The sequence below is a fragment of the Sorex araneus genome, chromosome 3, assembly GCF_027595985.1.
Source record: "Sorex araneus isolate mSorAra2 chromosome 3, mSorAra2.pri, whole genome shotgun sequence".
NCBI lineage: Eukaryota > Metazoa > Chordata > Mammalia > Eulipotyphla > Soricidae > Sorex > Sorex araneus.
In genome coordinates this window covers 8,945,737-8,957,742 of record NC_073304.1, presented here as the reverse complement: position 1 = coordinate 8,957,742, position 12,006 = coordinate 8,945,737, and the positions used below count along the sequence as shown (strand labels likewise).

The window sequence follows — 12,006 nt, the reverse complement described above, 5'->3', positions numbered from 1 at the left end:
GAACTTCTCAAGCCAGCACACTCGGGACGGGGGTGGGGGGAGGCGGGAGTGGGGGGGCAGACACCCCGGGACCCGGCACCGCCAGGGCCCCACGAGAGACGCCCTGACAGACAGCACCGCGGCCAGGCTCAGACACACTGGCCATGCTCCAAGACCGCACCTGGCTCAGTGCTCAAGAGGCTCTCCCGGCAGTGCTCAAGGGACCACCCACTCCAGCCCACTGGATCCGGCCCCCAAGCCACTGCTCCTGACCTCAGTGTCCCTTGCAGAGCAAGGGTCAGGATCAAGGGCAAAGACCACACGTGACCCCCAGCCACAGTGGACAGACACCAGCCCCGTTTGCTGATGGACACGAGTGAGGAGACTGAAGCGGGGACATGGAGCCCCAGACCCTGGGGGCGCCGGCCCCCGAGACCCCAGACAGGCTGGCTGTGGGGGGTCCCCACACAGACCAGCAGGCGGGGTATGTGGGGGGGTTGCTGCTTCGTGCACTGCCACGGGGCCGGGTCGAGCTAGTCAGGCAGGAAAACGGAGTTTAAGCATCTGACACAAAGTGAGACATTCGGCCCGTCCTTCCTGGGAGGGCCCACACCAAGCAAACAGCCGGGGGTCCACGCCTGACACCCCTCAGAGCCCTCAGCACCTCAGGACAAGCTCAGCGGGACTGCGGGGACCGAGACCAATATACAGTGGACCTCAGCGGCCGGAGAGACAGGACAGAGGGGAGGCCGGGTCCCAGTTCCATGCCCGGCAGCCCATCCGGTCCCCCGAGCCCGCCGGGAGTGACCGCTGAGCGCAGAGCCAGGAAGAAGCCACAGCACAGCCGGCGAGAGCCCCCAAGCGAAGCAGACAATGTATTTCTGTCCCCGAGGCTATGAGCAATCTGCATGCAAAATAAAGAGAAATTTTCACTTACATCCAAAAAAAGCACAGTACTCAGGAATCAACTTAAAAACGAAAATAAACTGGGGCGGCATCCCTTATGGTCCCCTGAGCATCGTCAGGAGTGACAAGAGTGATTCCTGAGCACAGAGCCGGGAGTAACCTCTGAGCACCGCCGGTTGTGGCCCCAAACAAACAAACAAACAAAATACACCCGTCAACACAGGAGACTATCAAATAGGACGAGAGAAAGGGAGGCTGAGCCCCGCACGGAGAGAGCCAATGCCCGGGCATCGGGGGCTTCATCCCATTCAGGCTCAAGCCCCTCTTGCTGCTCAGCAGGTCCCAAACAATTCCCACCGAAACCCCGGCTTTCTTCCTTCGGCTCATCCCAAAACTTCCATGCGGAACAGGCCAGCAGCTCGGCCAGCCAAAGCCAGCCGGCAGAACAGAACCCGACGGGGACGGTCACTGTCACCACGCGAGGCCAGAAGCTGCTGGGGGGGCCCTGGCACCAGGCTATGTCTCACAACCAGCGGGGACAGAGGGGCGCCGGAACAGACCCACCCAGCGTTCTGCGGCCCCCGGGGTCTCACCGGGCGGGCTCGGAGAGCAAGGGGAGGGCGGCTGCTCAGCCGACAGTAGCGGCCAGGGGGAAGCCACGCGCCCAAGGACGAATCCAGGCTCCCCCTCACACTGGGCCTAAAACCCGGTCCCCAAGAGGGGCCAGAGCCACAGCCCAGCATGGAGGCGCTTGCCTGGCACGCGGCTGACCTGGATTCCAGCCCGACACCCCATATAGATCCCCCCCCCCAGACGCCCCCCGCCGCCGAGCCCCACCTAGAGTGATCCCTGAGCTCAGAGCCAGGAGTAAGCCCCGAGCACGCTCCAGGCGCCCAGACCGGGGTGGGGGGGGCTTCGGGGGCTGCGGTGGCTGAGTAACAGGTCCCTGCCGGCACGGGCCACCGGGGGACAGAAATCACTGTGCCAGAGTCACCTTTAAGGAACAGGGACTTCCAGAGGGCAGGGGGCGGGGAGAGGAATGTTTTTTCTGGAAAGGGAGCTGCAGGCCAGAGACGCGTGGGAACCTCCGAGCGAAGCACCAGAGCCCGGGTAAGAAAACACGGGTGCGAATCTTCATGATCTGTTTCAAGCGGGGCTTCTCGGATGGGAAAAACACACACGCCGTCAGAAATAGATACATCGGACGACGACACGCCGTGAAAGCTTTAATGGTTTCCAGGACGTTCTCAAGAAAGTGAAAGGCAAAAAAAAGTTGGGGGCTGGAGCCATAGCACAGTGGGTAGGATGTTAGCCTTCCACATGGGCAACCCGGGTTCGATTCCTCCGTCCTTCTCAGAGAGCCCGGCAAGCTACCGAGAGTATTCCGCCCACACGGCAGAGCCTGGCAAGCTCCCCGTGGCGTATTCAACATGCTAAAAACAGTAACAAGTCTCACAATGGAGACGTTACTGGTGCCCGCTCAAGCAAATCGATGAACAACAGGACAGTGTTTGTTACTCCTACATTTAAAAAAAAAAAAAAAAGGCAGGGCTGTGGACTTAGCTCCAGGGGTGGGAGCCTGCAGAGGACCCCGGGTTTGACTCCTGGCACTGCAGGACCCCCCTGAGCGCAGCTCTGGGGACCCCCTCCCTCAGAGGGACAAAGAGGCTTGGGGACTGAGGCTCGAGGGTCAAGTGCTTGTCCCACACGCGTGAGATCTGCCAGAAAGAAGGAAAATCAAAACGGGCGAGGACTGGAATATCCGGTTCCTAGCAGGTAACAGACACACGGGTCACCGTGGCGGGGAAGGGCGCAGGGGAAGGCGATTCAGCCCCCGGAGTACGCAGCCCTCGGCTCTGAGGGTCACTCGGGCCGGAAAGACGGCTGGGGGTGTCGCCGTGCTGGTGGGAATGCACGGGGGGGGGGGGGTTCTCCTAACCACTGAAATACAGCGTCAGCGCGACCCAGCTGTCCCCCTGCCTGCACGCCCAAGGGGGGCGGAGAGTCTCCAATGCTGGGCAGTGGCGAGGCGGCGTCGACTCGGGAGGGTCACAGGGTGGCAGCGCCCACGCGCCCACCAACCCCGAGAGGAGTGAAACGAGACGCACAGGGGCTGCAGCCACGGTACGGAGGGGGAAGGCGTGACACGGCCGGCCCGGACCCTGCCCTCGGCATCCTGCGTGGTCCCCCAGGCCCAGCAGGGGTGGACCCTGAGTGCAGACCCCGGAGGAAGCCCTGAGCACGGCCGGGTGTCGCCCCCCAAACCAGCAAGAACCCCAAGAGAATGCAGCCACTCGACGGGGCGTGACAGAAGCCAGCCAGGCGAGGCCCTCTGATGCCCTGGCCAGTGACCCCGTGCCCGTCCCACCAGGCCGCACTGGGGTGCCGGGGGCCCAGGGGCCTGGCTGTGTGCAAGCCCCGCTCGGAGGGGCGTCCGCTCACGGGGGAGCTCGCCCGGCAGTGTCTTTCTCGGGAAGTGTTCCGGTCGCTAGGCAACCGGTGGCTGTTGTGTTCCCGGCCTCGCCCTGACTCATCCACGCCACCGTGTTGCGACGTGAAGGTCAGCCACAGGCCCGGGCCGGGCGGCGGCCAGGCAGGGGGTGGTGGGGGTGCTGGCGAGGACGGCGGCCCAGGTCTCTGACGGCCACATGCCAACCAGGGCCGTGCATGTGCACAGCTCGCCAACACGCGTGGGAACGGGAGCCGGGAAGCCGGAGCCGACCCCGAAGGGCGCATGCGTCCCGTCTCCCCCAGCGCTCGGCAGTCCGCACGGCCGTGCAGGGGCGAGGCGGGAGGCCGGGGTCCCGGAGAAGCCAGGGGAAAGGCGAGGAGGACCTCCCCGACCCTCCGCCCTCACACAGCCACACCCACCACCTGCTCCTGCTCCCCATCTCCCTGGCACACACGTGTGCACACACACACGCACACATGGTAGAAGCGCCTGGTTGGGACACCAGGAGACCCACCCGGCAGACACACACGCACACACATACACGCACACGCACACGCGTGTGCCATGCCTGAGGGCAGTCCGGGCGCGCGGCAGAGACTCGGGAGGGCTCCACGTTGCTCCCTGAGCCTCGAGCCCCCCAATCTCGGGTCTGACCCTCTGGACCTGGATGCCCTCCAGGCCGCCCCGTCCCCCCGCTCTCTCCCAGCCACTGCCTGTCAGCTGGAGCTGACCCCCACGGCGAGCCCCGACAGTAGTGACCGCTGTTCCTGCTGGGGGTGGGTGTCCACTCACTGACCACAGTGTGGGTGTGGGGGGTCGATACTAGGTCTCGGGTGCCAGAGCCACGAGCCACCCCCACACTCGGGGACCAGGAGCTGCACCCCAGGACCTACAGCCAGACAGTGCTGGCGGGAAACAGCCCCAGCCCCCCCCTAGAACACGGGGCGCAGGGGGAGGCTGCGGGGGAGGGAGGTGGCGGGGAGAGAGGAGGCAGTCGGGCAGGGGGTGGCCGGCCGGCCGCCAGCCGTGGGCGCAGTCCCTGCAGACCCCGTCTGTGTCTGTCACAGGCGGGCCGGTGGGCCCTGGGGACCGCGGGAGGCTATTTCTGGCCCCGAGGAGGGCTCGTGGCCACTTACCCACCCGCCATCCCTGGGGCCGCGGCAAGGCGGCTGTTTTTAGTCGGTGGTGGGCTGTGTTCCATCAGCGCCCAGACGCCGGCCCCTGGGAACAGGCCCCAACTCTCCCGGGGGGGGGGCAGCACGCGGCCCTGAGTGTGGAGGCGGGGAGACGGGGCTGGGGGCTTCCTGCCCCTCCCCTGGGGGAGGCGTGGTGCTTCCCTCTAGCAGTCCCGCCCAGAAACGGGGGCGAGGATCTGAGCACTGGTTGGGGAGCACCAGGCCCTCCGCTGGAGCAGGACCCAAGGGGCACAGGTGCGGCTGTGAGGCACAGCGGGTGCAGTGACAGGCGCCCACCGTCCCGGGGCTGCCTGCGTGGGGTCAGAAGCGCCCCCGCCACTCCACCGAGAGGCCTCGAACGCCAGCCCATCGCACCACCCTCTCTCCTGCCCTGCCTGCAGACGACGCGCTTCCCACTGGACACGGCTCCTGCAGGCGGGCGGGGCTCCGTGCGGGCCGGCTGTGGTGTCCTCGCCACAAACAGTGGCGGAGGGCGAGGGGTGCAGGGGAAGGCGAGGCGGGCAGGCAGAGCTCAGCTTGTATCTGGGGACGGCAGGGCAGACTGCCTGGAGGACGCCTTCCCGCGCCCTGTGTCAAGACCATGGTTGTGTGGCGGGCACCAACGCTGGGGCCCAGGAGCCAGCCCGGCCCACGCAGCTTGGGTCCGTCCGTGCCCACCTTGCCTGCGACACGGGCAGCCGTCCCTGCTGTCCCCGGGGCACGGGGCCTCTACCAGCACCTCTGCAGTCTGCCGTCTGCCTGCACACCGGGCAGTGCTCCCTGCACAGAGCCAGCGCACATGGGGGCGTCTTCCCAGACACACAGCTCCCCGTCCACGGCCTCCCCCCCACAGCCTCCCCCTCCAAGGCCTCCCCTCCCGAGGCCTCCCTGGCCCCGGCAATGCCCCGTGTCCGTGGAGGGCTCAGCGGCCAAGCCCGCCGTGCACGCGGGGGCCGAGAGCTGGACAGACGCCCCCAAAGCTGAGAGCAGCGCTAGGGGTCCAGCACCACGCCCGGCGCCCTGTCCCCAGCCCCCAGGACAGGGGGGCCCTGAGCCGGGGGTGGGTGTGCAGCCGGGGGGGCTTCCCAGCAGGGCCCCTCTACGAGACGAACCTGAAGCACAGGCCTGGGCAGTCAGCCCCGCAGGGCCTGGCTCAGAAGCGGGACCCGGAGGCCAGGAGGAGGAGGCGGGGGGCGGGGGGCGCTGGCTCCACGGCCCCTCCAGTCCCACCCGGGCTCCCTGGGGGGCGTCCGTCTGTCCCCAACCACTCCGGGAGCAACTGTCCGTCTGTCCTGTCCCGCCCTGGGCATGGCCTCAGGCAGCTCCCTGCACCTCTGCGAGAGGGAAAGGGTGGGTGCGGCCAGGGGGCAGGGGAGGCCCCGAGGGTGGGCACTGGCCACCACCCCGCCCTGCCCCCAGCACTCCAGCTCACGAGGGACACAGGGCCTGAGTCCCCAGAGGCCGGCTGGGACAGCCCCCTGCTGCAGGCTGGGCCAGGCCCTCAGGGGAGCCCACCCCGCCACACCCCACCCACTCCAGGCTACAGCCAGACTCGGGCAAATGCCTGCCCTGGGGGGCCCTGGGGCACCCCGGGCCAGAGTCTGCCCTGCGCAGCCCCTGGGCAGAGATGTCAGCGGGGACGGGGAACTCGAGGTGGTGGCTCGCAGCCATCGGAGATCAGAGGAAGGGGCTCCCCTCCCCGGACGCACACTGGCACTCTGGGGGCCCATGGGACCACCCGAGTCCAGCAAGCGCCCCCGCCACCCTGGGGCAGGGCAGTGGCTCAGGGACCGGCTGGGCGACACCCCCACGGCAGGGCTCCACGTAGCACACTGGCCCCCCACCCAGGCCCCCAGCCACGCCCGTTCCCACGCTGACCCTGAGGAAGCTACGTGACTGCCCCACGCCGGGTCCCGAGGAGGCGGGGTCCGAGGGCAGACACTGCGGCTGTCGTTCCCGGGGGACCGGGGTGGGGGGGTGTCAAGGCGCCCTGGAGGCACACCCCCGGCAGGGCGAGGACCTGCCCCGTCTCGGGGCACCGCTGGCACCTGCTGTGGGGACGCCCCGAGGGCAGACACGGGACATTCCTGGTGTGGAAAAGGCTCTGAACGCCGGGACTGACAGGACGCAGCTGTCTCCCGCCCACGCGCCCCTCAGCCCGACCTGCCCAGAGCAGCAACAGCCGCAGACGCTTAGGGGCTTGGGGTTGTGGAATATGCCAGAAGCGTCCGTGCTGGGAGCACAGGATGTGACACGCGCTGGGGTGCAGCCTGGAGATGAGGCTCCCCGAGAAAACCACGCGGCAAGTCCTCAAACCCCATGGACTCAGCAGGCGCAGAGCGCGGCAGGCCCCCGAGAACAGGCCCCGGACAGGAGCAGCTTCACGCACAGATGAAACGGGCGAGGAAATGGCCCAGACCGGGAGATTCTGTGGCTGGGTTAGCCTTGGAGGAACAGGCAAAGACCGCCTCTGTGCCACCCAGTTTCTCTGTTAAACCCAAATGAAACTGGGATGACTGTGCCGGCCATCGGTGCCCAAGTCCGTCAGGCGCCTTCCTTTGCTCCACAGACTGAAATATTACGCTGCCATCAAAAAGGACCGAGCAAGCCCAGAGTGAATCTGGGAGACTGGGGCAGGGGGACGCTGAGGAGCATCTGGCCTCATGGGGTCGGGGGAGAGCTGGGCCCCGAGATGACCAGAGTCTGGCTCAGAGGGGGACGTAGGAGGCTGCAGCAGAGGGGGGCAGGCCTGGGGAACCTTCTAGAAGCACTCAGGTGGCCAGGGTAGAGGGGCTGCTGCCTGCTACTCAAACCCCAAGGTCCGAGCATAAGGTCCCCGAGGGACGGCCGAGTGGGGGAGCCCGCCCTGCCCTGCCCACCCCTGCCCGGAGCCCCCGGGGTCTGCTACCTTTCATGTATGCCTCGATCTTCCGGATGAGCTCGTAGGACTTGGAGCGATCCAGCAGGGTCCTGATGGCGGGCAGGGGGTCCAGCACGATGGTCTCTGGGTGGGCGTCAATGTACTCCTGCGGGGGAAGCACAGGCCTGGGGGTCGGGGAGGGGCGGCACCTGCCTCGCCCCCACTGGGGTCGGGGTCTGGAGTCTCAGGAAGCTGCCAGCGGCCCCCCACCCAGCCCCTCCGGGATCATGTGACTCCAGCCCACCCGGTTGACCCGGCCCACCCCAGGTGCCTTCCCCAAGTCCCACACAGGGCACAAGGAGACCAGGAGGGGCGATGCGGTGGCCACGGGCTAACCCGTCCCCCAGGCTGGGCGGTGGGTGGCAGGCGAGGGCAGGAAGGTCTGCAACAAGATCAGCCCCAGGTCAAGGGCTTCTGGGGAAGCGCAGGGGGAGGGGTGCCCGAGGCAGCTGGGCACATCGGATCAGGGACCCTCGTTCGTGGGGCTGCAGAGCAGGGGTGGGGTGGGCGAGGCAGGTGAGTGGCCAAGGGGGGGAGGGCTGGTCACAGCAAGGGGGACACATGGCCTGACCTGAGGGGGTCCCCGCAGACTGCCCCCCACCCCCCCACCAGGACCCAGATGCTGGAAATCTCCCCACACAGGGGAGGCCGTGAGGGTGCAGAGCAGAGGGGCGGGGCTGGGGCGACAGCACGGCGGGGAAGGTGTTTGCCTTGCACGCGGCCAACCCAGGTTTGATTCCCAGCATCCCACAGGGTCCCCTGAGCACTGCCAGGAGTAATTCCTGAGTGCAGAGCCAGGAGGGACCCCTGAGCATCGCCAGGTGTGACCCCAAAAGTGGGGGCCAGGGGGGAGTGGAAAGAGCAGCCGGGCAGGCGGCAGCAGGGCCCCTGGGCCGGGAACGCCCAGCTCAGTCAGTGATTCCCCTTGGCCTCTGGGCAAACAGCTCCGGGGCCACAGCCTTGCCCCCGAGGGCAGGTGCCAGCCTCCTGCACCCTCCCGGGCGCGGGGCCAGCAGGAAGCTGCGGGCTGCTTTCCAAGGACGCCCCATTCTCTGCAGCCTCCGCGTTCAGGGAAGGGCTCTGGCTTCCGCGAACGGCCTGCAGAGACGCCCAGCTCTTCCCTGAAGCCTCTGGTCACTGACCCCAGGGCTGCAGCGCGGGCTCTGCCGGGTGGGGCCCCAGCACTGCACCAGGCCCTGCGCAGTGGCCCAGACTGGCCCCCGAGCCAAGAACAAACCGGACATCGGCCCCTTCCCACCTGGGCACCCAGAAGTCCTCAGGGTCAGCCCGAGTCTCCCCGGACACCTGCCGAGGGGCCCCGTTCCCCGGCCGCCACCCCTCCTCTGCCCCCTCTGGTACGGGGCCCGGCCGGAGAGTGCTGGCCGAGTCCCGCACTTCCGTGCCAGAGGCACGCGGCGTCCCCAGGCCTCTCCCCGTCACCCCCAGCCCCCGGGCCGCCCGTACCCCCAGACGCTGTGGGGTTGGGAAGCCAGCGCTGAGCAGACCTCACGCACCCGCCCGCCGAGGAAGCAGTGTGTGGGGGGGGATCACGAGACAGACAGACAGACAGACAGACAGACAGGGCCCCGCCCCCATGAAGAGGCCCCGGTGCCCGTGTCACCCCCAGGGCTTCTCTGCGCCTATTTCCTCCTCTGTGATTGGATCTGAAGCCGGCAGGCCCAGGCGGCTGACTTCAGGCCACGCCTGGGGGTGTCCGAGTCCGCCAGGCAGCCAGTGGCGTGGCAGGGAAAACGGGCACACTCTCAGCCTCCCTGCAGAACGGAAGCGGGGCCAGAGACATGACCAGGAGCTAAACATCCGCATCTCATGTGGCCCCTTCTACCTGCCTTGGGTCAATCCCTGGCAAGGCATATGGCTCCCCTGAGCACTGCCGGGAGTCAGGCCTGAGCACAGAGCTGGGAGTCAGGCCTGAGCACAGAGCCGGGAGTCAGCCCTGAGCACTGCCCAGGCTCCCCCCAGCCCTACACGAGAGCCCGCCAGCGGCAGCCTGATGAGAGACTCGGGTGGCGCAGAAACACGGCCCGGGGCCTCCTTCCCATCAGCATCCCCCACGCGCCCCGCCCCGAGCAAGTCCTCGCGGCCCCTCCTGTGCTCAGGGAGCCTCGGGCCACTGAGTGGCTCTGTCCCAGGACAGGGACCTCTCGAGAGGGCTGGGACCCGCGAGGCCGGACTCACGCCGGGCGGACGGACAGCACCTCATGCCAGAATCGCTCCCCACACGCTCTGGGGACAGGGCCAGAGAGGGCAGCGCTGGCCCAACGGCCCGTACCCGCCCTGCACTTCCCTCCGGCCCCCCTGCTGCTCCCCTCAGCGCCCAGAACCCGCTCGAGGCTGAGGCCGACGCCCGCGCCTGCAGGTCCCTGCGCAGAGCAAAGGCCCAGCAGGGCCACTGGGGGCCGGAGAGGCAGCACAGCCGGCAGCGTGTCGCCTTCCACGGGGCTGACCCAGGGTCCATCCCCGGGACTGCGCAGGGTCCCCCGAGCACTGTGAGGAGCGAGCCCTGAGCAGGAACAGGGAGTAAGCCCTGGGCGCCAAGACAGAATTTGAGGGGCTGGAGCAATAGCACAGCGGGTAGGGCGTTTGTCTTACAAACGGCTGACCCGAGTTCGAGTCCCAGCATCCCACAGGGTCCCCTGAGCACCGCCAGGAGTGATTCCTGAGTGCAGAGCCAGGAGTCACCCCTGAGCATCGCCGGGTGGGACCCAAAAAGAAAATAATAAAAACAATCACCTGAAGCAGTCTGAGAACAGGGCTGGCTCCCTGCAGAGGCGTGAGGGAAGCTGAAGTGGGAGCCTAGGGGGTCCTGCACACGGAACACGGGGGTCGCAGAAAGGCTGGCTCCAGTCCCAAGGCCTACGACTATGCAGAGGCCAAAGGCTCATTCCAAAGTCCCCCACCCAGGAACGACTCACAGCACGTGTGCGTGTGGCACTGCCCGGCGCAGGGGGCCCTGCTCCGGGAACGAGACGCTTGCTCCGGGCGCACACGGCAGCAGGCCACTGGCCACAGGACTGGCGCACAGCCATCCCCAGAGAGGGCCCCGGGCCCGACGAGCGTCTCCTGATGCCGAGCTGGACCCCCGGGACACCGTGTCCTCGACAAGCCCCGGTGCGACGGGCCAGTGGGGGGCGGGGGCCGAGACGCCTCCTCCCTCTGCAGCTTCTCTGCACAAACGCATATTCGCACGTTCGGAAGAAAAGAAACAAGCCCGAGCTGGGGGAGGGGAGAGCCTCCGACTGGGGGGGGTCAAGAGGCCACACCCATGCCAGGTCTTCCAGCTCCCGGGATAACCTGGGGCCACTGCGCCTGCCAATGCCTGGGGGGCCAACACCCAACACACACACACACGCACGCACGCGCATGCACATACCAGCACACACACTCACATGCACACACATTAACACACACATGCATGCACACACATTAGCACACACTCACATGCACACACATTAGCACACACATGCATGCACACACTAGCACACGCGTATATACATGCACACACTAGCACACACATGCATGCACGCACACTAGCACACGCATACACTAGCATGCACACACACTAGCATACACGCACGCACGCTCACACACACACACACATGCACGCAGCAGACCCACGACACCCCTTCTAGTCCCCAGTCTGCTTGAACCCACACAGCACTCCCCCCTTCCACTTCTCTAGGGGTCCTCAGGGCCTTGGCCTTCGTCAGGTCCTGGGTGAGCAAGTGGGGATCCCCTCTGAGGGACACGGACTCCAGGACCTCTAGGGAGGCGACGTCCTCCCTAGAGTGGCAGAGTGACGGGTCCTCCCGTTCTGCACCTCCACACGCTCCAAGCTGCACCAGAGGGGCTCGGACCCCCGACAGTGTGAAGGGGAGAGCCAGGCAGCTACCCCCAGGGGAAACGCAAACAAGAAAACAAATTTGATGGAGGCGAGCAAGTCAGAATCAACCATGACTGTCCGCCTCAAGGGAACAGCACCCACCACCCACCAAAATAGCTGCAGAGGCCAGGCGGGGCGGGAGTAGAGGGGCTCGGTCCAGGGGTTCGGGAAGCCCCCTGACCTTACATGCGCCTCCCGCCAGGAACAACCCCCCACAGCACAGATCTGGGAGTTACTCGTGAGCTGCTCCCTGGCAGTGGCCTAAGAACAAAGTCTTTTTAAAACCAAAGTCTTGGGCCGGAGCAGTAGGCCAGCGGGGAGGGCGTTTTTGCCTTGCATACAGCCGACCCCGGTTCAATCCCCGGCATCCCATGTGGTCCAACAAGCACCGCCAGGAGTAATTCCTGAGCACAGAGCCAGCAGTAACCCATGAGCATCGCTGGGTGTGACTCAAAAAAAAAAAAAAAAAGACCCCGAACGAAGTCTCAAGGACCTGGCGTCCCTACCACCCAGCAACTCCACCCTGGGAATACACCCGGGAGCCCCAAAGCACGAACCAGAAAAGACCTTTGCACACCTGCGTTCATGGCAGCTCTGTGCACAACATCCAAAGCAGGGAACCACCCAAACACCCACAAACAGATGACAGGATAGAGAAACATGCACAATAAAA

The 12,006-nt window shown here is 66.4% G+C and overlaps 1 protein-coding gene across 2 annotated transcripts in view; it reads right to left on the bottom strand.

Annotated features, from left to right (window-relative positions):
• Positions 1-12,006, bottom strand: part of ITPK1 (inositol-tetrakisphosphate 1-kinase) — an 82,335-nt gene that overhangs the window by 12,737 nt on the left and 57,592 nt on the right. For both annotated transcript variants that reach the window (XM_055130135.1, XM_055130136.1), the window contains exon 4: positions 7,421-7,538. In XM_055130135.1, coding sequence (XP_054986110.1) covers positions 7,421-7,538 — 118 coding nt within the window. The remainder of the gene's footprint in view (positions 1-7,420; positions 7,539-12,006) is intronic.